The sequence below is a fragment of the Hylobates moloch genome, unplaced genomic scaffold, assembly GCF_009828535.3.
Source record: "Hylobates moloch isolate HMO894 unplaced genomic scaffold, HMol_V3 SCAFFOLD_6, whole genome shotgun sequence".
Classification (NCBI taxonomy): Eukaryota; Metazoa; Chordata; class Mammalia; order Primates; family Hylobatidae; genus Hylobates; species Hylobates moloch.
The window spans coordinates 64959416-64986336 of NW_026652281.1; the positions used below are offsets into that span (position 1 = coordinate 64959416).

General features: G+C 36.0%; 1 protein-coding gene and 1 non-coding gene across 2 annotated transcripts; both read left to right on the forward strand.

Annotated features, from left to right (window-relative positions):
* Window positions 1–70: 70 nt before the first annotated feature.
* On the forward strand, window positions 71–26719 carry TMEM167A (transmembrane protein 167A). Its single transcript, XM_032156915.2, has 4 exons — window positions 71–185; window positions 12373–12482; window positions 15603–15637; window positions 22452–26719. The coding sequence occupies exons 1-4, from the start codon at window positions 183–185 to the stop codon at window positions 22520–22522; spliced, it is 219 nt and encodes a 72-aa protein (XP_032012806.1). The 5' UTR covers window positions 71–182; the 3' UTR covers window positions 22523–26719.
* LOC116472125 (small nucleolar RNA U109) lies at window positions 13152–13285 on the forward strand. The gene has a single exon (XR_004249027.1). It is a non-coding gene; the product is annotated as a small nucleolar RNA U109 (small nucleolar RNA).
* Window positions 26720–26921: the final 202 nt, after the last annotated feature.

Sequence of the window (26921 nt, forward strand, 5' to 3'; positions counted from 1 at the left end):
TAATCCCGCCTTTTCCGGTGGAGAGGAGCCTATCCTAGCGTCTTAATCGCCCGGCTCGGTAGGCGGTGCCGTGACAAGCCCAACCGGACGGCTGGAGAGGGCGAGAAGGGCAGACGGGACGTGCAGCCTCTTCCGCCTGGGGCCCGGAAGGGTGATGTGGCTGCGGCATCGCCGGCCTCGCTATGGTAAGAAGTGGGGCTCCCAGGTTGCGGTTGATCTTCGAGAAGGGGTTGTGGACCTAGACTAGGGCTGGAGTTTGTGCGGCAGCCCGGGGTGTGTGGGCCCGGAGCTGACAGGCCTTGGAGCCATATGGTCCCTCCACGGCCAACCAGAGAGAATCAGGACGGACTGTCCAAAGAAGACTCCTGGGTCGGGGAGCCCGCCCCTCATGCAAAGTCCGCTTTCCTACTTTGTTTAGGAAAAAAAAAAAATGCGTTGGTGTGTTTTAACACGTCGGCTACGTAGGTTATGTGTGGTCATTGACCCTTTGAAGCATTAGCGCTTCTCGAGTTTTCGCTTGTTTTGTTGCATCTCCTTATCTCGCCCTAGGGGCTTTACTCTGGTGTTATTGTTTGATTTTTGGGGGGAGTTTCTTTGGGCACCAAACTCCATACCTTCATTTTCATCTGTTTAGTCAGGAGCCTCTCAACACCCTTCTACGTTATTCTCTTAACTTTGAAAATGCTGCTTTACAAGCTATAGGTTTTAATAGTTAAGAGTTCTCTGCAAAGGTGGATTGCTCTTCTAGGAGCTTAATATACTTATTGGAGTGGTGTCTAGCCTCAGGCCTTCCCCCTCTTTTACCTCCAGGTCCATTTGCCAAATGTTGTGTATATTTCTGGGCAAAGGATGCATGCCTGCGAATAGACCGAAAAAACAACTATGACTCCAAAAAGCTTGAGTGTCCATGGTGAAAAATTATGAGCCTATGTTCACAGAAGTTGCTGCAGAATCCCATATAGCAATAATTCAATTTCTTCTCTGGACGAATTTACCACCTGGTGGGAAGATGGCAGTTGAGACTAGGAAGACTGTCACTCTTAATTCTTTTACATCTTTCTAGAAGCTGAAGTTGAATTCTTCTACTCGTAGTGCAAGTCAAAGATAACTCTTTTTATTATCTCACTGTCAGACTAGCTAAAAACAAGATGCATATACTGTGCTTAAGATGAACAGTATATAAACTATCTTGTCATGCTTGTTTTTCCAAAAATAGCAAATGCTTTCATTTATTATCACGTCCTATGTACCAGGCTCTTTTCAAAAAATCAGTTTATAAGCATGGAAATATCAAGTTCACAGCAACTTCTGAGTAGATGTTTACAAGTGAAAGAAGTGAAACAGGAGGAGACTGACTTGCCTCGGATCACACCTAGTAGATTGTAAAGCCAGGACTCAAACTTATTTTAATGTCCAGATGCCCGAAATCTTCATGCTGTTATCGATAGAAACACAGCATAACTGAGGATGAAATAAGTCTTAGTGATTTCTTATAAATATAAATACATAAATCAGACATAGGTGGAAAACAGAAACAACTGGCAGGTGGTTTTTTATTCCTGTGAGCTTGGGATGTCAAAAGTACATTGTTGGCAGAGCTACAAAGTGAGGTTTCAAGAAGGCTAACTTAGCAGCTTAAAAAATGGATTCGTGTCTCAGTATCTTTGAGTTCGCACCTAAACTTAGTTTATTTGTGAGGTAACCCAATGGTAATGACTTAATAAACCTGAATTACTGTGTTTTAATGATTTTTTTTTTTTTTTTTTTTGAGATGGAGTCTCCCTCTGTTGCCCAGGCTAGAGCGCGGTGGCATAATCTCGGCTCACTGCAACCTCTGCTTCCCGGGTTCAAGCAATTCTCCTCCCTCAGCCTCCTGAGTAGCTGGGACTACAGGCGTGCACAACCACACCCGGCTAATTTTTGTATTTTTAATAGAGACGAGATTTCACCGTGTTGGCCAAGATGGTCTCAATCTCTTGACCTCGTGATCTGCCCGCCTCAGCCTCCCAAAGTGCTGGGATTACAGGTGTGAGCCACCGTCCCTCTGTCCCTGGCCAAGAATCTTTTTAAAAAGCATTTCAAGGACAAAATGTTTATCAGCAGTAATAATTTTCAACTGTCAGCATGATCAGTAATTGTAGCACTTGTGAATTAATACTTTTAAAGAATTTCAGAATGCCTTGTTCCCCCCAACGCCTAACATCCTTCAACATTTCTCTCATGTCTCATCTCTTTCCAAAAAGCCTCCCTTAACCCCTTCTATTTTCTTCTACTCTCTTTAGGTATCTATAGGGATATTCCTAGTTCATATGTATACTTCCAGTATCCCTCTAGCATAACCCTTTTCACAGAAAACAGCAATAAGGTGTTGCCTGCATTTCTCCCTCTCTAGGCAGAATTCTTAAAGACTAGGTATTTTAATCTCTACAGGCACAGTGCCAGCTAGAGTTAGTACTCCATTAAGAGTCTGGGCCTGTAATCTCAGCACTTTGGGAGCCCAAGGTGGGTAGATCAACTGAGGTCGGGAGTTGGAGACCAGCCTGACCAATGTGGAGAAACCGTATCTCTACTAAAAATAAAAAATTAGCCAGGCGTGGTGGCACTCAGCACCTCAGCTACTTGGGAGGCTGAGGCAGGAGAATCACTTGAACCCAGGAGGCGGAGGTTGTGGTGAGTTGAGATTGTACCATTGCACTCCAGCCTAGACAACAAGAGCGAAACTCCATCTCAAAAAAAAAAAAAAGAGTCTGGGGATACAAACATGCTCAGTATCTTCAAGGATTTCACAGTCCAGTGGGGGAGATTATTAAATAAGTAAATTCCATCTGTTGTCTGCTATGATGTAGTAAGACCACACGTGTAGTAGAAAGAGCATGGGTTTAGACTGAGCCAAACAGAGTTAGAATCATTTCCAGTTCCAATCCTTTACTTGGTTAACTGTAAGGGAGTTTATTTTCATGTCTTTTTCTTGGTGCGCTAAGTGATTTTCACAAACTCTGCAAAGTAGGAATGATTGCCCACATTTCATAATTAAACTGAGTCTCCAGAGAATAGATGTGAAGTATTTTCTCTCCTCTTGTAGCAGAAGATATATAGAAAATCATTAAACGCAGTGGAAGGGGTAGTACTGGCTGGGAACTGCTTGAGAGATGTCCCCAAGAAAGAATTAATTCTCTCTCACCTGTACTTTAAAGAGTATTAGGGAAGGAGTCATTAGCTAGAGGTAGGACAGCAATCTCTATCCCATAGATAAAGGAAACAGCAGTTATGGGAACAAAAGGCATGAAGTTCAATAGTTGCATGGAGCCTCAATGTGACAGGAATAAAAAGAAGTTAAGTATGGTAGACTGGTGATAGATGAGGCTAGAAAGATTGGGGCCAGATTTTGAAGAGCTTTGTGCCATGCCAAAGACTTTATATTTTGATGATGTTTAATTGCTTACTTGATAAAGGCTTTGGAGCAGGGAAATAAAAGGTGTGCATTTTAGAAAACCGACTGGTAACAACATAGAGTATATTTAAATGGAGAAAGATTAAAATCTGGGAGACCAGCTTGAAAACAAGTGTTGTAGTTCAGGTATACGATGATTGAATGTCTCAACTCTGATGAGCAGTTGGGTTGAAAGGAAAGGAAAACTAGGAAAATCGTTTTGAAGGTACTTAGTGAAGGGTGATGAAGCACAGCTCCGGCTTGGATGGTTTATTGGATGGGAAAGAAATACAGCAGATCTCAATAACGTGTATGAGGAAGAAACTCCATTCCCAATTGCACGTTGTCTTCATGTCTGTTCTTCCCATGTCTGCATGGATTTTCTCTTGGTACTCCCGTTCCCTTCCACATCCCAGAGATGTATACATTGGGTTTGTTGAGGTGTCTGCACTCTCCCAGTTTGAGTGCTCTGCACTGGAATGATGTCCTATACTCCAGGCTACTGGGATGGCTCCCGGCACCTTCAACACTGAACTGAAATAGCAAATAGCCAGCTATCTTACTTGTTTTTATTAATCTTTCTTAAGTGGATGTATAACTCACATTTATTTCAATGTTGGATATTAGAAGGGTTTTGATATTGATTTGGAAGTTCGGTGATGCTTTTGTGACTAGAAATACGCCATCGGAACTTAACTCTTGTTTATATCAATTCGCCTATGGTAAATTGGTTTTGTTATACATCTTTTGCCTTAAAGTTGCATTTTCCAAGGACCTGTGGATGACATTAAGTGAGGACTTACTGTTTTCGTTAAGCACCTACTCTGACAGGTGTTTTATTTTACATACAAGATTTTATTAAAGACGTATTACTGGCCACATTTTTCATATGAAGAAACAGATGCAGAGAGCTAAGTGTCTTGCCCAACATCACACTGCTTATAAATAGCAGAGCTAAGATTTAAACTGAACCAATTTGTCACGAAATGCTGTGCCCTTTCAACTATGCAACAATACCATTAATTGCACAAAAATATTAAGAAAAGCAAAGTTTTTATGTCGGGTGGGTGAGGAGGTAGCAGTTCAGATAATTCTGTAGCTAGTATTGCTTTTGCGTCATCCATGAAAACGGCATCACAGTTGAAAGGTCAGTATCCTAGTATTATAAAAATAGTTATGATCTTACGAACCCATGAAAGGGTTCCATGAACCACACCTTTGATAACCACTTCATTTTGCTAATACGAATCTGATGTGGGTGCTGATCTTCTCTAGCAAAGTTTTTGAATACTGATTGCGAATAAAAACTTCCAGGAGGCTGAGGCAGGCCTTCGAGACTAGCCTGTCCAACATGGTGAAACCCCATTTGTACTAAAAATACAAAAACAATTAGCCGGGCGTGGTGGCGTGCACCTGTAGTCCCAGCTACTCGGGAGGCTGAGGCAAGATAATTGCGTGAACCCAAGAGGTGGAGGTTGCAATGAGCCAAGATCATGCCACTGCGCTCCAGTCTGGGCAACAGAGCGAGACTCCATCTCAAAAAAAAGCTTTCAGGGAATTTTAAGAAACTATAGATGCCCAGACCAGTTAAATACAAATTTCTGGGCAGTGATGGCTTTTTAAGCTCCAAGTGGTTCTAATAAGCAGTTAGATTTCATACCATATGATAGGACATTTTATCAGTCTTTGTTTTTTCTTAATTGCAAGGTCAAAGGACTTTACAGCAGGCTTTGCTCTTTGTCCTTCAGAATACTTTCTCTTGTCCAATCTTTTTATCAAAGACATATATGGAGCATTTATTCTAATTTTTTTTCACTCTACCGTTTATCATTGTTTTGCGTATGCCTTCTCTAACTCTTGACACCCTTTTGCCTTATCTTTAGATCTGAGGTGTATATAAAATAGCTCCAAAACGAAGCAGCACAAACAGCAAATTAATTGTAGGTACCATGATAATGAGATGAAAATAACTACAAAATCAGTGTTGCCAGTGGAAAACAGAGTTCAAGCGCTTCTCCTCTGTACTGTTAGTTTTACTCATCATATCCATTAAAGTTGTTAAATGGAAAGTATTAAGTAGAAAAGGTCTCTGTACATTTTTAAAATATGACTGGTGAGAACAAATGGTTGTTTAATCCAGCCCCCGCATTTTACGAATGAAATGAAACTGACAAGTGGAGATGTGAGATGTTGATTCACCTAAGATCAAATTTGTATACTTGGATTACTTCATTAACCCAAATGTTTAGTGGCCGCTGTTGCTGAGAGGAGATGGGTGATGGGTTCATAACTAAATATTAATCAAGCCTGATTTCTTGCTCTCAAATTAAACTGTGGTTACTTGTCTATTTGGTGCAGTATCATCACCCTACCACGTGATAAGCAACAAAGTTTAAATTTATATGCTAATAATGCCAAAAGAAAATGTTGATAATTTTTATGTATTAGTGGAAATCTTTTCAACCAATTCTGGTCACTTATTTTGGGCAAATTATATATATGTGTGTTGTGCATTCATATGCAGGCTAACATCCTTGCATTTTCATGTTTTCCATTTTAAGAGACTCGTTGGAAAATGCTGACCTGACCTAGATTTTCTAAATGATAAATGCTGACCCACTTTTCTAATGCTGAATAATTTTTATCACAATTAGGTCAGGAGTGTCATTTCTGTGTTCCCTTCCACCCCCAAAAAGGGATAAACTAGTTTCATGTAAAAGAAGTAAGTATTAATGCAAGTAAAATTGTTACTATTTGGAGTTTTTAAATGTTGTCTTTCATATTTAATTTTTGTTTTAAAGCTGGAGAAATTAGTATGTCAGTAAAAATTTATTCCCCATATAGGAGGCAGTCAACATTTGAAGCTCCAACACAGTGTTATGTATAAATAAGGCGCTTAATCAACAAATTTGTTAAACAATTTGTTTAGTGCCCAAGTGATCCAAGACTAATGAAAATACTGTAGATTTAGTCACTCCTTTCTGCAGATTAAGTATGCTTAATAACCAGTCATTGAGCATTCTAGCCACAGCTTGTTTAGCATATTGATGTGTATATTTCTCCTGCTTTTCTCATTGTTTCTTTCTTTTTGCACTTTTATATTGCATGGATAATTCCTTTTTTCCTTCTATTCCTAATGTTTTCAGTGATTCTTTTTAAGATTTCTTATTTGAAAGTTTCGTTAATAAATACCTTGAGCTTTTAGACTTAGAAGTATTTTATTCGTCTTTTTAAAACTCCTATATTGAATTCTTACTTATAATCAGACTTAGTGAATATAGTTTGTGTTCAGAAATGACTCTGAAAATGAGAAATTTTATCTTAATAAAATGATTTTAAAAATCTAAAAAAAAATTTCTAACTTTTCAAATAGACTTGAAAATAGAACATTTTTTAGAGGTTTGTCAACATTGTAAGTAATTTCATGTCTAGACCCCTTCTTTAGCTTTGTATTGACCTTCCATCTATTCATTGATTAATTATTGCATCTCCTGTAGTGGTGGCCAAATAAAGTCTGTGAATTATTTTTATTATTTCAAAACACCTAACCAAATGTGATTTATTTCAAAATGATCAAGTAAAGTAACTGACTCATCAAGTTTATTTCCTTCCGGTTTGGGTAAATTAACTCGGTGCAATAACACTAGTTGTTTCAAGCATATCAAAAGATCTTATTGACTCTGAGTTAACAGGTAAGTCTACAATGCAGAGGGTTAGTGTAAAAGAGCCCTTGACGACAAATCGTTTGGAGGCCTTTATTGCCATGTTTTAGAAGAATGACATAGCTCTCAGAGTAATGGTCAAACTAACCTGCCTACTCAGCCTTACAGATTTTTTGAAAGTGTGTATCTCTTAAGAATTAAAAGAAGTCAGAAGAACACACACTCTCCAGTGTGCAAGCACCTTCAAAGCTTGCTGCTTGATAGAATAGAAAATCTGAATTCCAGGAGGTGATACGTGGATACTGAATGGAAATTACCTCAGGTCTTTATTTTACCCTACAGCCTAGGTCCTTAACATAAATATAAGGAAATTTGCATCTTTCTACTTGATTTTCCAAAATATTATTGAGAAGTAAACATATGCAAAGCCATACGTGGAGGTTTCTCTTGAAGAGTTAACAAAATACTGTATTCAGCAATCTGATCTACACTGGTTTTTGAATGTGTATTTTTTCTTTGGAATCCAAGTATGCTCTTGGATTTGTTAAAATGTTCATTATTGCCTGTTGTATTCAAGTTCCTGTTCATTTGACATTTTTCAGTGACTTCTCTGTGTACTATATTTTAATAGTCACAGGGAATTGATAAAAACCTCAATAGAGTAGACAATCACAGTACAGTATGATGTGTTCTATAACATACACATTGTTATGTGTATGTATTACTCACATACAAAAATCCTGACTCTGCTTGGTATAGAGAGTGGGAAGAGGAAAGACATCAGAGGAGGTGAATCTTGAGTTGAGGTTGGGCAGATGAGTCAGTTCACCAAGCAGGCAAGAACAGATAGCATGTGCAAAACTCAATAGAGTACCTTGAAAAAGGTTTCATGACTTAAAGGCCCTGAAAAAAATTAAACTAGGTAAATGAATTTGACTTACCACCTTTTAATCATCTTTTCCACTGTTTTGTGATTAAATATGCTTACCTTTTTCTTAGATTCCTCCTTTCCCTTTTAATAACATTTTTCTATTGAAAATTGCAATTATTTTTTCACTGAAGAGGAACATCTGTTTCCTTTAACCCTGAGACTAAAATTTTGTATCACCAGACAACAGATGCTAAGCATTAAGGGGAATGCTATAGGTGGCAGGCTAATGTCCATAAGTTAGAAACACACTTTTGACCAGAGTCTGAGTACATCTAAAAGACTTACCACCTAAGATTATTTGTTTTAAACTTTAGAGGCTTTAAACCCCCAGAACAAAGTTGTATATATCATATATTTCATACTTGTAAATGGTTTTCTTTTGTAAATGGTTTCACACACAAACGTATATACATACTCTACTTTCATAATAAGCATGTTTTTAAGTGCCTTTTTATCTTCTATTACAAAAACATTCAAACATAAAGAGATAGAAGCCTATAATGAACCCTCATATTCTCAGCGTTTTATCGTCAGCCCTACCCCTCTCCCACCACACATGCACTGGATTATTTAGAAACCAGTCCTGAACATTATATCATTTAAGCATGTTTTCTTTAAAAACGCATTTGGAGAAGGAAAGAGAACACATTACAAAGTCATGAATTTAGATACTACATTAGGAAAATGATAAACCTACTTTGAAGATTTATTTTCCAACCATTTTACTGTAGGAATCTTTTGCTTAAAATACAGTAAGATTCTCATTATTCCCTGAATGTGCTAATGACTTTTTCTGTAGGGTTTTTTTCCCACATGTTTTTTTCTCTTCTGGAGCTTGCTATTTGCCCATCTGAATGGTGCCCTTTCAAGGTTTGACTCCGTTCCTGCTTTCTACATGAAGCTTTTCCTGACTTTTTCTTAAAAAAAAATGGCATTCTTTGTCTGCCTAACTCACTTCCACATTCAACAATGAGTTGCTATTTACTTTTTAAAGTACATGCTCTGTTTTCACTTGATTACTTGATTCTAACTGCTGTGTGCCTCAGTCTCATGTATAAAATACAGGTAATAACAATCATGTATAAAATTCAGGTAATATTTACCCCAGATACATGAGGATAACATAAAACAAGTACTCAGTGAATATCAGTAATTGCTATTGTTAGCCATAAACTCCTGCAGGGAAGGAATCATACCATGTGCCTCTTTTTTAATCCCCACTGCCTCATTTCTCAGACAAAGTGGATACTCAATATACGTTTAGTTATGTTGTTGGGAGGAAATCTGCTTTATTTTCTATGAGGTCATTATCCAATATTATTTATTAATATATTCACATACATATTCAAAATATGACCTTTGAAAGATAAGCATTGTGAGATACCATGCTTTTTATCTACAATTGATCATGAGCTAATTTGTTGATTTATGTTATAAAATGTGTATCACTGGCTTTCACAGGTTTAAGATTAAAACCCAATTTAATTAAAACCCGATACATTAAATTTTATCTTTGTTATATCTATGAAAAAATAATGCATAGAAAAACAAGTATTAAACTGGTAATTACAAATCATTTTTGTCTTTTTCAGACCATAAAAGTATCACTTAGACAATTCGAGAAATCTAGAAAAGTTGAGAATTAGATTAAAAACTATCCAGAGATGGCTCACACCTGTAATCCCAGCACTTTAGGAGGCCAAGGTGGGCAGATCACTTGAGATCAGGAGTTTGAGACCGGCCTGGCCAACACAGGGAAACCCTGTCTCTACTAAAAAAAAAAAAAAAAAATTTAGCCAGGTGTAGTGGAGCATGACTGTAATCCTAGCTACTGGGGAGACTGAGGCAGGAGAATCACTTGAACCCACGAGGTGGAGGTTGCAGTGACCCAAGATCCCACCACTGCACTTCAGCCTGGGCAGCAGAGCAAGACTCTGTCCCTCCACCCTGCACAAAAAAACTATCCAGAGATAATCACAGAATTTTCCCACTTTCTTTGCATAAAGGTTTACATACCTTAGATGTGCTGTCTGAAATCTTTGATCCCCTTTTGCCTACCGCTTAGCATTGTGCATAAGCACTTTTTGTCCTTGAGAATATTGGTAAATAATGTATATAGTTTTTTAATTTTTTCAGTAGTTTGCACATATTTATCATAAAAATATATAAAAGATTCAAATGACATTGGAACAGTTTCTAGTTGTCCGTTTTTTTGTTTTTAAGATTCTCCTGGCTATTCTTGCCTTATTTTTTCCATATGAACTTCAGAATTAGTTGTCTGTTTAAAAGATAACTTGTTGGTATTGGGTTCACTTTAAATTTATAGGTTGTCTTTACAATGTTGCCTTCCAATATAAAAATCTGGCATACCAGGTTTCTTAATCCATGTTATGTTGCTATTTTAAAAAAAACTGAAATTGGGTAATTGATTAAGAAAAAAGGGTCACTTAGCTCTCAGTTGTGTAGGCTAAGAGTAGTAGGGCTTGGCCCTCCTGGGAAGGGCTTTTACGATGCATCACAACATGGCTGAGAAGGTCAAAGGGGAAACAGACCTGGTGAAAAGGAGGGAGAAGCATCATGGCTTTATAACAACCTGCTCTCTCCGGAAAGAATTCATTTCCTGGAAAACTAATCCAGTCTTGTGAGATCTCACTAACGAGAAGAGCACCCTGACATTCATGGGAGGTCTGCCCCCCACGACCCCGTCCCCGAACCCAAATACTTCCCACTAGGCCCCACCTCCCAACACTACCTTACTGGGGATCAAATTTCAACCTGAGCTTTGGTAGGGACGAAAAACCATTTGTAAACCATAGCAACAGTCTCTTCTACTTTTATGTTCTTCCATATGTTTTAAGATTTTGTCAGTTTTTTTCTTTGATGCCGATGTTGCACATTTCTTGTTAAGCTTATTCCTAGATATTTTAGCTGTTAGTTCTGGATGCTATCTTTTTCCCATTTTCTTTCTCCTGAATGATAATATGATTATGAAGGCTATTGATTTATATATTTTAATTATGTACCCAGCCACCTTACTCAATTTCCTTAAGATCTGTAACTGTTTTTCACTAAATTCTTTAGGACTTTTCAGGTAAGCACTCAGCCGCAAGTACCAATTTTATGTAACTAAGTTTTCTCATGGGTCGTTCTTTGTTTCATTCCTGATTTTTTTGTTTGTGTTTTAGAAAGTGCCTCTAAGTTTACTAAACAAGCATATTGCTGGCTGTTGTGTGAGATTGACATATTTTATCTCCCTGTATATGATGAAAATGTTATTCTTTGTTATATATACGCAGTAATATTCTTGCACTTTCTTAATTTCATTTTATTTTTTCAACTATCTCTTATTGGGCTTCTAGTGTGAGATAGGCATATAATTGGTGCTGGAGATTCGGAGTCTGATAACCTGATAACACAATGTCCACCCTTCAGAGATGAATATCATAATAAAGGTAACAGTTTGCTATGAGAATAGAAAAGAGAGTTCTACATAAAATAAGAGAAGGGAGGCAGACAGATTCAAGGAAACTTCCTTAAAAAGGTGATGCTAGAGCTGAATTTTGAATAGAATAAGTCCACTTCCATTTACTTTAACTGGAAACCTATGATTTTGTTTGACTGTGGAAACTTATGGAACTTATGGTTTCTTATGATTCTTGTGTTAAATTTTAACTTTGGAATAAGACTTGAACTATTAAATACAAGCTAAGTGTCTTTTATCCAAAATGCTTAGATCCAGAAATGTTTTGGATTTCAAATTTTTGGTGGGATTTTGGAATAATTGCATTATACCTACTCGTTGAGCATCTCTAATCAGAAATCCAAAATGCTCCAATGAACATTTTTTTTTTTAGCATCATTTTGGCACTCAAAAAAATTCTGATTTTGGAACATTTTGGATTTTGGATTAGGGATGTTCAACCTATAATGAATAACTTTTAAAAATCCAACAGCGGAAGTACAGATGCTTGCTTTCTTTCTCCAAAATCTATTAGCCTAGTATTTGTCAACTCATGGAAAATTATAGCTTAAATTTAAAGGATGTTTATCCTTAAAAAAATTCAGAATTAAAAGAAACTTAGCTAGCATTTAAGTCTGTCTCCCCATTCTCCACCCAGCCAAAGACTTAGAAAAGCTAGTAATTCCGCTAAGGCCATAAAACCAGCTATTGGCAGAGCTTGAAGACTGTAGAAGACCTTAAGATTCTGGTTTTAAGTGTTGCCAGACTTGTCATTCTGCTTGCCTTCTTGAAGAAATAAAAACATGACTCTAAATGTGGAATTGTCAAACATTTTTTACCTATGAAGTTTTTCTTGTGATATTAATTTTTCTTTTTTTTTTCTTTTTAGTCTGCCATTTTCAATTTTCAGAGTCTATTGACTGTAATCTTGCTGCTTATATGTACCTGTGCTTATATTCGATCCTTGGCACCAAGCCTCCTGGACAGAAATAAAACTGGGTATGTTACTAATGATGTCTAATCACCCAAATTAGTTCTTATAGATGTTGAATGTAAGGTAACATATGAATTATTAGATAATTTAATTCCTACATGTAATTTGGTTTTGTGATAACTTTTTTCATTTTCTTCCTGTTAAAAATTCAAAAACTTTATATTCACAATATCTTACTAAATTAAAAGGTAAATTTCAGAAGTGACCTAAAATGTGTTAGAGTAAAAAATTGCATGAGGGATTTAACTTACTGAAGGTGAAAATAGATGTTAGTTGTCCATCAGTTTTTATGATAATACTCCATCTCCTTGTAGACACTGTCTTCTCTTCATTCCACCTTTTTCAGTAAAGTCCTGTTGCATTTATTCTTCAATATTCACCCATTTGTTGAAATTACTTTATTTGTGGCTTGGCTGTGCATGAAGTCTTTGTATCCAAGTAGACAGTTTCATTGCATCTTTCACTTCTGTACCCGCCAACTGTAAACTTAGAATTAAAGCGTATGGTAGACTCTAGTAAACACTTATTCCTATTGATGAGTTTATTGGAATTCTAATATAATGCATAATGTCCATCTAAGATATTTAAGTGTTTATCTCATTAAAGAATAATTACATCGTAGTAGAATACTTTCCCTATGCTATTACGAAAATTCTTCTTCAAAAGCAAGTAGGTTGCATGTGGAAATGTCTGCTTCTCATTCCTTGGGAGCAGGAATACATTCATAACATGCTACATTAACAAAGGAGTTCTCAGGGCTGCCAACCTTCTAGTAAAGGTTGAATGGTAGTATATTTCTCCAACATAAAAGACCAAAAAGAACATGCCTATTTTTACCTTTTAAAATATGTACTAATACAGTCAACTGTTTGAAAGCTTTTTTTAAAACCTTCATTTCTACCTATGTACATGTTAAGCACCATTTTATTTTTATTTATAACTAAGAATTATTTTGTATAGAAAATTTAATAGGCCTAGTCTCTTTCTGTTAAAATTACATGTTTTTATGAGACTCATAATCTTTTATTATAGTGAGAATATGTACCATGGTTAGGTGGAGATACCTAGACAGATTGGATGAAGCAAGTTCTTGATGACTTCACTGTTTAAAATAACTTCAGTTTTTGCTACTTCAAATAATATAGAACTAAGCAGCAGTAAAAAAGATTACTATGTGGTCTTTATCCTGGTTTCATAGACCTGATAGCATTATCAGCAAATATACTTATTGGTATTTAGCCATAATAACTAAGCAATGTAATTACATTTTTTTAATCAACTAACAGGCTTCATATGTGTGTGTGTGTGTGTGTGTGTGTGTGTGTGTGTGTGCATGTGTAAGTAAAATTGGGGTATTACAGAAATATATCTAGGTAGAGAAATATGTGGAAAAAACCAAAGTGGTGCTGATAAGTCTCTGAGTTACCAAGTTAGGATTCTTTATTCATTTATAAAAGCTGTTAATATTGTTAATCCTGTTGTACCAGTTTCTTAATGATATTTTGTTACTTCTAGAATATTAGACCCAAAAAGACCTTGAGTTTGTGATCTTGTGGTTTTCAGTGGGCTCTAGAACAAAGGAGCCATGGCTTTGCAAATGCCTAACCTATTCCATTGTTTGATGAAGAAATGTTAGCCAATTTTAAGTGATACCTGGAGTTATCACATGTACCTTTAGCCTATATATGAACACAGTACGTGTTAAGTCACCATTCTAAGGACTTTCTGTATAATCACTCATTTCATCCTCAGAACAACCCTTTGAGGGTGGGTACTTCTGTTAAAGAGGTACAATACCTTGCTCACAGTTATGTAACCAGTAAGTAGGACTGAATTTAAGCATAATTTGGCCTTTATTTTAGCTTATTTTCAGGAATGTATATGGGTTTTGTCATTTTATTTCTATAGTAAAATTGTTTAGCCTGTCAGAATGTTCATACTTTGAAATAAACTCATGTTTTTGCTTAATTCCATTTAATCTAAACTGTGTATATTCCAGTTCATAGCAGTTTCTATATATTGATGGTTGATAGGCTTAGAGACCTTTTGCTTTGAGGTCAGGAAGTTATACTTCAGAGGAGGAACATATATAGAACTTAACTGAACCAGAATTTTTTGTCAGCCTTACCCATTCAGATGTAATGATTCACTAGCCAGCCATCTCTTTCGGCAAAAAAAAAAAAAGTATACTATAAATTTTTCTGGAATTTAAGTATTGTGATTTTCTTGAGATAATATTCTAATTTACATAACATAATATTAATTTATCTTAATTTGCAACCATATGTGACACTATTTATAATTCTTTTACTTTGTCAGACCAAGAAAATAGTGTCTTCAGTGATACTTTTTAAGATATCTCTATTCATTGATGACTCAGTTGGTCTTTTTTTCAAAAATGATTTGTTATACATGCCAAATAAGTGATAACTGCATATAATATGTAATTCATAATATATTCATTCATACAATTGGAATATGTATCTCCATTCTAATACTTATTTCCAGAATATGTGCTTTAAATGCCATATTTAGTGAATTCACAGAGTGTCCTTTAAACTAGGAGATTTTCTACTTATATTGAAAATATAGGCATATTTTTAATTCTTTCTTAGTAAATGACACAGATAAGTAAATACCATCATTGGAATTCATTGTTATAGATTATTTAACTTTAGAGCTACATTCTGTAAGAAATTAAAGTTTATTATAAGAGTTTTTTTGGTATCACATTCAACCAAAAAATGTTCATTTAACATTTTATCAAAATTGATGCTTAAATTGTCATATACATTTTCTGCTTTTGAAAGTAGAGTAAGTTAACTGAATAGTAAGCCCTTATGCAAATTTTTGCCACTCTCACTAATTTGCCCTGGATTTTACCTATGACACTATTTATTTTCCAATTCATAGCAGTTTCTGTACATTGATGGTTGATATGCCATTGTGTCCTACTTTCATACATGAACGGTGGCTCAACATCAAATAAGCAGATTTCAAATTTGAAGCAAAATGTTAAAGGTTAATATGTTAATATACAATTAATTCCCTATATGATATCAAGAGAATGATTTACCTTTCTGAGTAATCAATAGCTACTTTTTTTCTTTTTTTATTCTATGCAGATTGTTGGGTATATTTTGGAAGTGTGCCAGAATTGGTAAGTGTCTATAATCTTCCTCCATTTCTTCAGCTGTAAATTGTTGACCAGTTTACTTAATGTTATAATCTCACAAGTGAAATATTAATTTTTAAAGGGCAGGCTTCCCAATTTTATGCATTTTTGCAAAAGTTTGTAAATTGTATCAAGCTCTTTTCCTTATGCTATTTAAAACCACATTTGGGCCAGGCGTGGTGGCTCACACCTGTAATCCCAGCACTTTTTGAGGCCAATGCAGGAGGATTACCTGAGGTCAGGAGTTCGAGACCAGTCTGGCCAACATGATGAAACCCTGTCTCTACTAAAAATACAAAAATTAGCCGGGCATGCATACCTGTAATCCCAGCTACTGAGGAGGCTGAGGCAGAAGGATCTCTTGAACCCGAGAGGCAGAGGTTGCAGTGAGCCAGATCACACCACTGTACCCCAACCTGGGCGACAGAGTGAGACTGTCTCAAAATAAAAAAAAGAATAAAACTAGATTTGGTGGATACTTCATTAACACAGAGATGGAAAAGTCTAATTTAGATATCAAATACCACGCATTCCTGGTATTGGGGGAAATAAATGTATGTGGTTTTATGCCCACATGTTGATAGTATAGAAGTATAGAGTATGCTGTTCTGTATAATGTATACCATTTTGATAACTAGGATGTATTCCCATCTAATCAAAGTCTTTCTGAGCAGCTATCTAAACATAATCACTTTATTGCCCTATTTAAGTAACAGAATGTTTAACTGTTTTGTCTATTGAACCCTTGTGGTCATAGCCTAACTGACTCGAGTTAAAGTACTACACTTGATCTTAGCTAAAAGGCCAAGAAGCAATTAAAGTTAAGGTAGATGTGGTTGTCTTACAACTTCCCATGATAAGAGATTAGTAGCATCATACATGTTTTTATAGTTAATAATATACTACTATCCATTCGCCCTGTATATGTAACATTTAACACTGTACCCAGCATATAGTAGACTCTCAAATGATTAAGTGAATGAATTAACATGTATTTTATTGCATCATTCATCAGTATTCTTTTTTTTTTTTTTGGAGATGGAGTCTTGCACTGTCGCCCAGGCTGGAGTGCAGTGGTGTGATCTCCACTCACTGCAAGCTCCGCCTCCTGGGTTCAAGCGATTCTCCTGCCTCAGTCTCCCAAGTAGCTGGGATTACAGGCGCCCACCACCATGCCCAGCTAATTTTTTGTATTTTTAGTAGAGACAGGGTTTCACTGTGTCGGCCAAGCTGGTCTCCAACTCCTAACCTCGTGATCCGCCTGCCTCAGCCTCCCCAAAGTGCTGGGATTACAGGCATGAGCCACTGTGCCCAGCCATTCATCAGTATTCTTGAATAATAAATTACGCCCTTTTTTAACCTTTTTAATTAAAAAAAAAAAAACAAACTCCAGGCATTTGTACATATACCACTTGGACTGAAATTGAGTATTTCTTATCTGTCCTCTTTGGAATCATTTGCATGACCAAAGAAAAATTCTTTTGTTTTAGTACTCTTCTTCTAACTTTGAATTTATGCATAACTACTTTTTTCTTTCATAAAGCTGTTAGATGTTTATAATGAAAAATATTTTTTCTACGTTTGACATTTATTGTTGTTAGCCAGTCTGACAACAGCCTAAATTCTCTCAACTAATCCCTTTAAATAGGATGGAGAATTGAAGAGTCATCTCCATTAGATAAACTGTGTTCCCTTTAGAGTATTGTGTTTTATTTTGGTTTTCAACTTCTCAGAGATGTGGAAAATTTAGAGGATGGTCCATAAAGGAAACAAACTTCATGAGATTGAAAAATACAAACTGAGTATTTGTAATACAGGTGTACCTCAGAGATACTGCATGTTCAGTCCCAGACCACCACAATAAAGCAAGTCAACAATTTTTTTTGGTTTCTGGTACATATAAAAGTTGTGTATACATTAGTGGTCTATTAAGTGTGGAGTAGCAGTGTGTCTTTAAAAACAACGTGTGTACCTTAATTGAAAAATACTGTGTTGCTAAAAATCACTGATGATTATATCTGACCCTTTAGTGAGTGGTAATCATTCCACTGGTGGAGGGTCTTGCCTCAATGTTGATGGCTGCTGATTGATCAGGGTGGTGGTGGTTGAAGGTTGGGGTGACTGGCAGTTTCTTAAAATAACAGTGAAGTTTGCCACATGGATTGATTCCTCCTTTCATGAAAGATTTCTCTGTAACATGCAGTGCTATTTGGTAGCATTTTATCCACAGTAGAATTTCTTTCAAAACTGGATTCAATCCTCTCAAACCCTCCACTGATTTAGCAACTAAGTTTATGTAATATTTTAAATCCTTTGTTGTCATTTCAACAATGTTCATGGCATCCTCACCAGGAGTAAATTCCATCTCAAGAAACCATTTTCTGTGTTCATAAGAAGCAGTTATTCATTCCGATTTCATCATGAGATTATAGTACTTCAATCACGTATTCAGGCTCCCCTTCTAATTAAAGTTCTCTTACTCTTTTCACCTCATCTGCGGTTACTTCCTCCATTGAAGTATTCGGTAAACCATGCTGTAAACAGATATGCTGTCATCCAGACTTAGTTTTTCTGTTTCTAGAGCATAGGCAGAGCAGATTTAACATAATTCTTAAAAGCTGTAGAATTTTCAGCAGGTGAATGAGCATTGACTTCCGCTTAAAGCCACCAGCTACATTAGCCCCTAACATGAGTCAGCCTGTCCTTTGAAGCGGTAGAAGTCAGGCACTGACTTCTCCCCTCTAGCTGTGAAATTCCTAGATGCCATCTTTTTCTATAGAAGGCTATTTTGTCTACATTGAAAATCTGTCGTTTAGTGTAGCTACTTTGATCAGTTATCTTAGCTAGTTTCTGCATAACTTGCTGTAGTTTCTTATCATTGGTGTATCATTTATCAAATAAGTTTGCCATCTTATATGAGCACAGTTCATGGTGCCCCACAACAATTGCAATGGTACCGTGAAAGATCAGTGATCACAGATCACCATAAAAGATACAATAATAATGAAAAAGTTTGAAATATTGGGAGAATTGCCAAAATATGACACAGAGACACAAATTGAGCACATGCTGTTTTTAAAAACTGGCACCAATAAGATTTGCTCAATGCAAGGTTGCCATAAACCTCCAATTTTTTTTCAAAGGGGCAATATCTGCAAAGCACAATAAAATGAAATATGTCTGTACTTAGAAATTTTTTGAAAGAAAACCTGGGAATTGATGTAATATGTCTGAAGATGCTTATAGCGTAAACTAGTCTTCAGATCTTTAAAGCATCGTCTAAGGTTCATATGTTGTTAGCCATTGAAATAATTTTGAGAGCAGGTTTTCTTCCCTTAAGCTTTTAATGATAGGCAAGACCCATTAATGGTGGAAATTGTAAGCATAATACTAAATTATCCAGAAGTCCTTTCTAAATCTGTGATGATGAAATCATAAGGTTCTTTGACCTTTCCAGTTTCTTGTTATGGCAAATGATAGTGTAAGCATAAAAGACTTCATAGAAAAGTGCCTGTTTCAAGGCCATAATTCTGATATAATGACTATTGAAACAGACTTTATCTTCCAGAGAAATAAGTATGATTTTAACGTATTCAGCTATTCTTCCTCAGTGTTCTGTCATACTTTGTTCTCTCTTATGGTGACAGGTGTAAGAGTCTTTCTTTTGTAATAGGTATCATTACCTTAAACTGGTAAAATCACAGATATAGCCTAGGTAAGTAGTTACCACTCCGGGACATCTGACAAAATAGAGAGACAGCTTTGATAGTCACAACTGGACTCAGGGACATGTAGCGGATATAGGTGAGGGATGTTGCTAAGCATCCTAGGATGCACAGGGAATCCATCACAACAGAATTATCAAGCTCAAAATGTCCATAGTACTGGAGTGAGAAGGGCTGCTCTAGATTTACAGAAATTTATGGTGCAGACTTATCTGGCACTCAGTTATTTACAACTGCAAACCCTGAAATAATAGGAGAAATCTTAAGCACTTCAAAAAGAACCAAGAAAAGAGTGACAAAATAGCATCCTCAATGGTTAATACTGATAGTTAGTGGTAAATATAAATATACACACACCAAACTGCATGCTTCAGAGACAAGTTACTCTGAAAAAGAATATGGCCAAGAAATAGTGGTAAGAATACCTCAAGTAAAGTACAAAGAGAAAACATAATGGAAGACCAGGTCTGGGGTTAAGAGGCATCGTTTTCATCTCAGTTTTATTAAGTTGCTAATGCATAAAGAAAATATTAAGGTATTTTAAATCAATCTTATGTAATGAGAGAAGTGTGTACAGTTCCATTTAGGAGTCAGCCCAAACAGCCCCTTTGTTCACAATTATTGCTTTAAAAGAGTATAGGTGAGTTTAAGATGTCTAGTTTGTATCTTTCTTAATGATTTCCTGTAGTATGATCTATTTTTATGTCTGATTATAAATAGTGTCTAGTGTCCTTTTTTTTTTTGCTTGTTATTTGTTATTTCCATTTTCCTCTCGACTGTATGAATGCCATAGGTTGAATGGTTCATTTTAAATGTTCATTCTTGCCAATTCTGTGAAAGCATTAGCTTTTCATTTTGGCAGAGTGACTTAGAAAATGTTGCTGATATGCTGCTTTCTCAAGCATATGCTCCTCTCTTATCTTGACACAGAATATATCCACAAAGAAATGATACAATTTTAATGGGAAAAGACCTAGCCAAATCATCTTATCATGTTACACATCACATTACAGCAACTGTTTTACATTCACTTATACAGACCTAAGACCAGACAAAAAGTAACATTAAAACCCAAGTTCAACTAAAGATGTTTAGCTCTACCACGTGGCAGTCTCTTTTAAGAAAATTAAAAACAGGAAAATTAAATCCATGTGTAAATGATAGCATTCTAAGTTGAAGGATGAGGAAAAGGGGAACTTCCTCAAAAATTAATTTCCACCATATGGAAAACTTAGGACAGTATTAATTTCTTTTAAGTATTTAATAAGACTGTATGAGATGAGGGTATATAGCCCTAGTAAGAGTGACAGGCTTGCTTACGAAGTCTTTCTGAAATTTATGTACAAATGGGGTTGTTTTTGTTTGGTTTGGTGACTTGGGCTTTTTTCTCCAAGAGAATTAGCATTGTTTACAGATTGTGACCCAAGATTTTTTTTAATTTTAAAAGATTTTTATTTTCAGTTGAGGTGATGGTATTGTAAAAACAGTTTCACTTTCTAGATTTTTTTTAGCCAGAAGGCAGTCCAGTAAATGTCTACGGATAAAACAAATACTTTCAGAAAAACCCCAAAACTTTATTTTTTTTGTATATTCGTATAATATTTTCTATGGAAATTAACAATGAGCAGACACTAATACATAAACTCAATTATATGGCAGTGTGAGGTCAGTGAGGAAGCTATAAAAATGAAAATGACCTTGAGAATTTTAGTTAATAAAGATGGTCAGGATGAACATTTTCTAGAGGCAGTTTGCTGAACTTGCTAAGTGGAATAAGGAGTTTCATTAAGAAAGAGTTGACTTTAAACTTCATGGAAAAGCACAGGTGAGGGTAGTATAAACCATCTCTACTAGAGGATGCCAGACATGTACCCAGGATTATTTCTACAAGTAGTTTCTTCTTCCTTTCTTATACCGTCCTCACGGCAGCATAGAAATGTCTGGTGCTGGCCGGGCGCGGTGGCTCATGCTTGTAATCCCAGCTCTTTGGGAGGCCGAGGCAGGCGGATCACGAGGTCAGGAGATCGAGACCACGGTGAAACCGTGTCTCTACTAAAAATACAAAAAACTTAGCCGGGCGTGGTGGTGGGCGCCTGTAGTCCCACCTACTCGGAGAGGCTGAGGCAGGAGAATGGCGTGAACCCGGGAGGCGGAGCTTGCAGTGAGCCGAGATTGCGCCACTGCACTCCAGCCTGGGCTACGGAGCGAGACTCCGTCTCAAAAAAAAAAAAAAAAAGAAATGTCTGGTGCTTTATGAATTAGTATAGCCTTGCAGTTATTGAAGGAACAGAGAAGAATAAGATCAGTTTGAGTTAACTCACAATGACATGATCTCTATCTATTTGCAAGACAATTCACAAGCCAGTTTCAGATTCACTTCGTGCAAAGGAAAGCATCCAAATACAAGCATTCCTTAAAGGCATGTGAAAAATTGACTCATACAGAAGAAGTGGTTGGTTTTAGTTCTACTTTTCTAACCCAGAGTAAGCATACTATCTCAGAAATAGTTTTTCTAATTTTTTTAATTAAGCATTTTAATTTGTCCATTTTTTAAATGCAGTTTTATTGACCATCCTCTCTTTATTTTCATCCATGAATGCTTCCCCTTCCCTGTACCTTTAAGTGTCACGAATTGCTACCAGTAAGGAAAACTATTGTGTCTTTTTATGGGTGGAAGTTTTGTTCTTTTTATAGACAGAAAATAAACAATGTTTCTTTGGCCTCAATTGAGTTGAGATCGTTTCTCTTGGATCTCTGTCCTACATTCTGCATTGTGTTTTTTAGTGTCTGAGTTTACACAGTGGCAAAGAAATGATGCTTTCGAGGTTTTCTAAATATATGAAAAGAAGATCCTCTTAGAAATAAATTGATATATTAATAGTTTAGCCCATTCTGTATTGTACTTGTTTTTTATGTTGCATCTGGTTTTTGTCACTGCCCCACCCCCAATGTGTGGGCCTCCTAGGGAAGAATGTTATCTTGATTCTTATGTATCCCTTTCTCGTAGTATAACCTTGTCATAGCCAGGTTAGCCACTCAGTTAATCAAGATGAATATCTCCTTTTTTTCAACAGGTGAACGGAAGAGTCCTTATGTTGCAGTATGCTGTATAGTAATGGCCTTCAGCATCCTCTTCATACAGTAGCGGGGGAAAATGCCAGAATTTAATTGCCATCAGATTTCATTGTGAACAAGGACTTACTGCAGAAAATAATGGAAAGGATGTTTAACTCTTTTTATCTCCGAACATTGAATGAGATAAATTTCCAGATGCTTCTCTATTTTCATGTTATTGGACCAATGTTCTGTATAAACAATTAAGATGTAACCATTTAATAGTCTGTAACAATCAACCTCAGTATTGTCACTACAATATTACATTCTGCAAATGTTGTTCTGTTGTATCAGATACGAAATTTTAGTGAGGTATCTCTAAGGCACATAGTAGAAAACAAAATTGGTTAATTACTCAAGTTCCTTTCATTGTGATTTGGGAATGATTTAATCTTTATAGAATGAGACCCTTTTTTGGACTAGCTTTTTTATTAAAATGGCTCAATTTGTGTTGTTAAGGATTGCATTCATATTTAATAGTGCTTGCTTTTCCTGTGGGCACACCATTTTGATCATTAACCAGAGTACCTCTACTCTTAGCAAACTCTAGTTTATGATAAGTATTTAAAATATTTAAAACAAGTTTATGCAGTTCTTAAGGACGAAGGTAAATGAGATGTAACTTAAAAATAGTATTGAGAAAATGTTGATATTTAACATTAGTGGATTTAGATTAGCCAAATGGCATAGTAGGCTCTGAAACATCTTGTCAAGTATACGTATTTTGTGCATGAATTTTTACCGGAAAGCGATCTTTCTCTGAAAAACAACATTCTTAGAATGAAAAGAACAATTATAAAATAATTATCCTATATATGTTTTTCGTTTTTAGTGTCATGGCTTCAAAAATGAAACATTTATTTTAATTGCCCTGAAGAAACTATTTTTGTTTTGTTTTTTAACACAGCACTTTAAATCCAGTTTGTGTTTTGTCAACTTGAACTGGAATCTCTTTTGTTACTTTGGAGGTGATAAATAGTTTTCAAATCTACTGATTTGTATACTGTGGCATAAGTATCTTTGAACTTTGATAGTGAAAGGAGACCTTCAACAATTTTTAGTCTAAGCAAGAGGAATATTGGAAATGTGACTTCTAAATTTTACAATAGAGCAGTTATTTTAAGGTCATGGTTAACATTTCTTAAGGTTCAACTGAAATTCAGTTAAAATTTCAGAGCTAAGAAGAACTTAAATCTTAGCTAAAAATTACCTGTTGTAGATAGTATTAATTAGATTGTTTGCAGCTATTAATTCATCATAAAGGTAAAATGAAGAAACTCTCCCTTTAAAAAAAAAAAAGAAAAGTATTTCTAGATTAATAGGCTAGTAGTTATTTCTGCAGAAACAAAGTATGGAACTGAAAGCCACCTATTTTTATTTTAGACTAAACCACTTGGAATGGATTCTAGGAAACATCTTAAACTTGTGTGTTGCCTGTGGTGGTTTTTTGTTTGGGGGTGTATTTTGGTTTTGATTTGATTTTCTGTATTTTGTTATCTGGGGATTTTTTTGTTTGTTTGTTTTGATTTGGTTTTGGTTTTATATTTTTGGCATGTCTGTGGCAGTTAAAAGTGTGTATTTTTCTTTAGATAGGGAATCAGGTTATAATCATTGTTCTTCCTCTAAACTGCCTCTTGGGCTTTACATCAGGTCAAGGATTTTCAGGGTTTCTCAAAAATAGGATTCTTGTAGTGTATCCATGCTGAGTAAGTCACCTTTCTGACTGTAATTTCTGGGTGGCCATCTGTTGTCCAGCTCTGCTGCCAACTGGACTTTCTGAAAGCTATGTCAACTAATTTTTTATATACTAAGACAAATCGAATATGAAAAGAGGAAGAATATTCTAGATATTCTAAGACATTTCTTAATTTGGCATCTCAGAGGAGGTAGGTGGAAAGTAAAGGAAGAGATAATTTTGGGGGAAAATTTGTGGAAACATACAAAACTTTTTGCTATATATAGATGCTAAACAGTGGGAGGCAACATATTTGTAACAACCATTCTGACCTTTTGAAACACAAGCTCTTGGAGAAGTCGGAGAGAGACACAGTATGAATAAAAGCAATTAACATTTTCTTTAATGTATATTTTTCAGAGAGGACCACTGAATCCTGTTCTCTAACCCAAAGGGCAGTGTAGGTGGTTTTAAGCCCACAGAATATTGAGATGTTTCTCTTGCGGTTTTGGTGGGGTGGTGGGATGCAGAAGGTTATTAAAGATCAACTTAAGCATCAGATAGAATATCTCTTTTAGTTTTTTAACTTTTATTTTAGGTTCAGGGGTACATGTGCAGGTTGTTATATAGGTAAACTCATGTCAAGGGGTTTTGTTGTACAGATTATTTTGTCACCCAGGTGCTAAGCCTAGTACCCAGTAGTTATTTTCCCTGCTCTTCTCCCTCCTCCCACCCTCCACCCTCAAGTAGGCCCCAGTGTCTGTTGTTCCCTTCTTTGTGTCCTTGAGTTCTCATCGTTTAGCTCCTACTTCTAAGTGTGAACATGTAGTATTTGGTTTTCTGTTCTGTGTTAGTTTGCTAAGGATAATGGCCTCCAGCTCAGATGGAATATCTCTATCATATAGACCTGTTGTTACAGGGCAGGATCGGATGATGGACACTGAAGTCCTCAGCTTGGTGGCTTCAGAGTCTTTTGATTCCATCTATCCTGGCATTTTTTGTGTGCTGAGTTTAGTTCCGGATTGGCTTCAGCTGTGCTAATAGGAAGGGCGTTATCTTTTCAAGCAATCTTAGAAGGTGGTCAATCAAAAGGCCAGAGTCTGAATCCCTTCTGTGGCTTAAATAATTTGAGGATCAAGTCCAGTGTCTTGTTAATCCCCTTTCTACTGTGTCAGGCACTATCTTGAATGCTCTTATATGTTCAGGTTCAAAATCGCTCTTTCATACCGGGGGATGATAGTAACATGTAACTTGCAATAGATTCCTTCATCTTAGTAATAAGATGATCAGTCTAGTTAGGACAAAATAGAGATTGAATAAATTAACTTTTCCAAGTTTACAGAGTAAAAATGAGCAGGTCTCTGCCTGGTTTTGTGAAAAAGACTTAGCACTGGTAAATAGAATATTTCTATTTCTACACCATTCTTTCAGTATATCATCACTGAAGACTGGAAGATAGGCACACAGATTCTTCCTCGTAGTAATTCATAGTGCACTAGGTGAAAGAGATGAAGTATGTATTAAAAGTACAATGTGATGGCATTTATTATTCAGATAATCCCAGGATTCTAAAAGAAAACAAAGAAGAGTGACAGTTCAGTTAGGGTGTGAACTTCCAGAGGAGCATTGCTTAAGCTGAACTTGAGAGCATTGTGCGAAAGCACAGTAGTCTGTTAAGAACTAGAAATAACCTAGCTTGTGCCACTTCGAGAGTATTAAGACATAAGCCTAGAAAGGTGGACAAAGGTTAGATCTTAGACTGTCTTGTATTTTTCTCATTCCTGTTGATTACCTACCTCAAAATTGAGTGTGTTTTTCCTCCTGCCTAACACAAAACTACTTAAGGGCAAAAATTTAAATTCTTCCTTGGTGTATGTGCAAACAAGGTTGAATATATTCATGCCTACCTTATTTTGGACTAGGAATACAGTAGTATACTTTCCGAAGACTTGCCTGAATAGTATATAAGGTGGAGGCAACTGACTAGTTAGGTCATTATTTTTAGAAACTCTTAATAGCTCATACTCTTGATGCCAAAAGCAGCCCTGATTGTTAAAGCACACACCTGCACAAGAAGCAGTGATGGTTGCATTTACATTTCCTGGGTGCACAAAAAAAAATTCTCAAAAAGCAAGGACTTACGCTTTTTGCAAAGCCTTTGAGAAGTTACTGCATCATAGGAAGCTCATAACAAGAATGGAAGATTCTTAAATAACTCACTTTCTTTGGTATCCAGTAACAGTAGATGTTCAAAATATGTAGCTGATTAATACCAGCACTGTGAACGCTGCACAACCTTGTGGTTATTACTAAGCAAGTTACTACTAGCTTCTGAAAAGTAGCTTCATAATTAATGTTATTTATACACTGCCTTCCATGACTTTTACTTTGCCCTAAGCTAATCTCTAAAATCTGAAATGCTACTCCAATATCAGAAAAAAAGGGGGAGGTGGAAATATATTTCCTGTGATTTTAAGAGTACAGAGAATCATTCACATCTCTGGTTAGTTCATATATGTCTAGTGTGTAATAAAAGTCAAGATGAACTCTCAAGAGCCTCCTACTTTTGTCTTATTGTCAGATGTGTGAAAGCAGTTTTTAGAGGTTAAAAAATGGAAATTTCCACCTTTTTAGTAGGATGAGAATAGAGAAATGTTCTATTTTTTTTTTCTACCTGCATTTTCATGGCAGGATTCGTTTTGGGGTATTATTTTTATTGTTGTTTTGGGGTATTATTTTTATTGTTGTTTTGCAT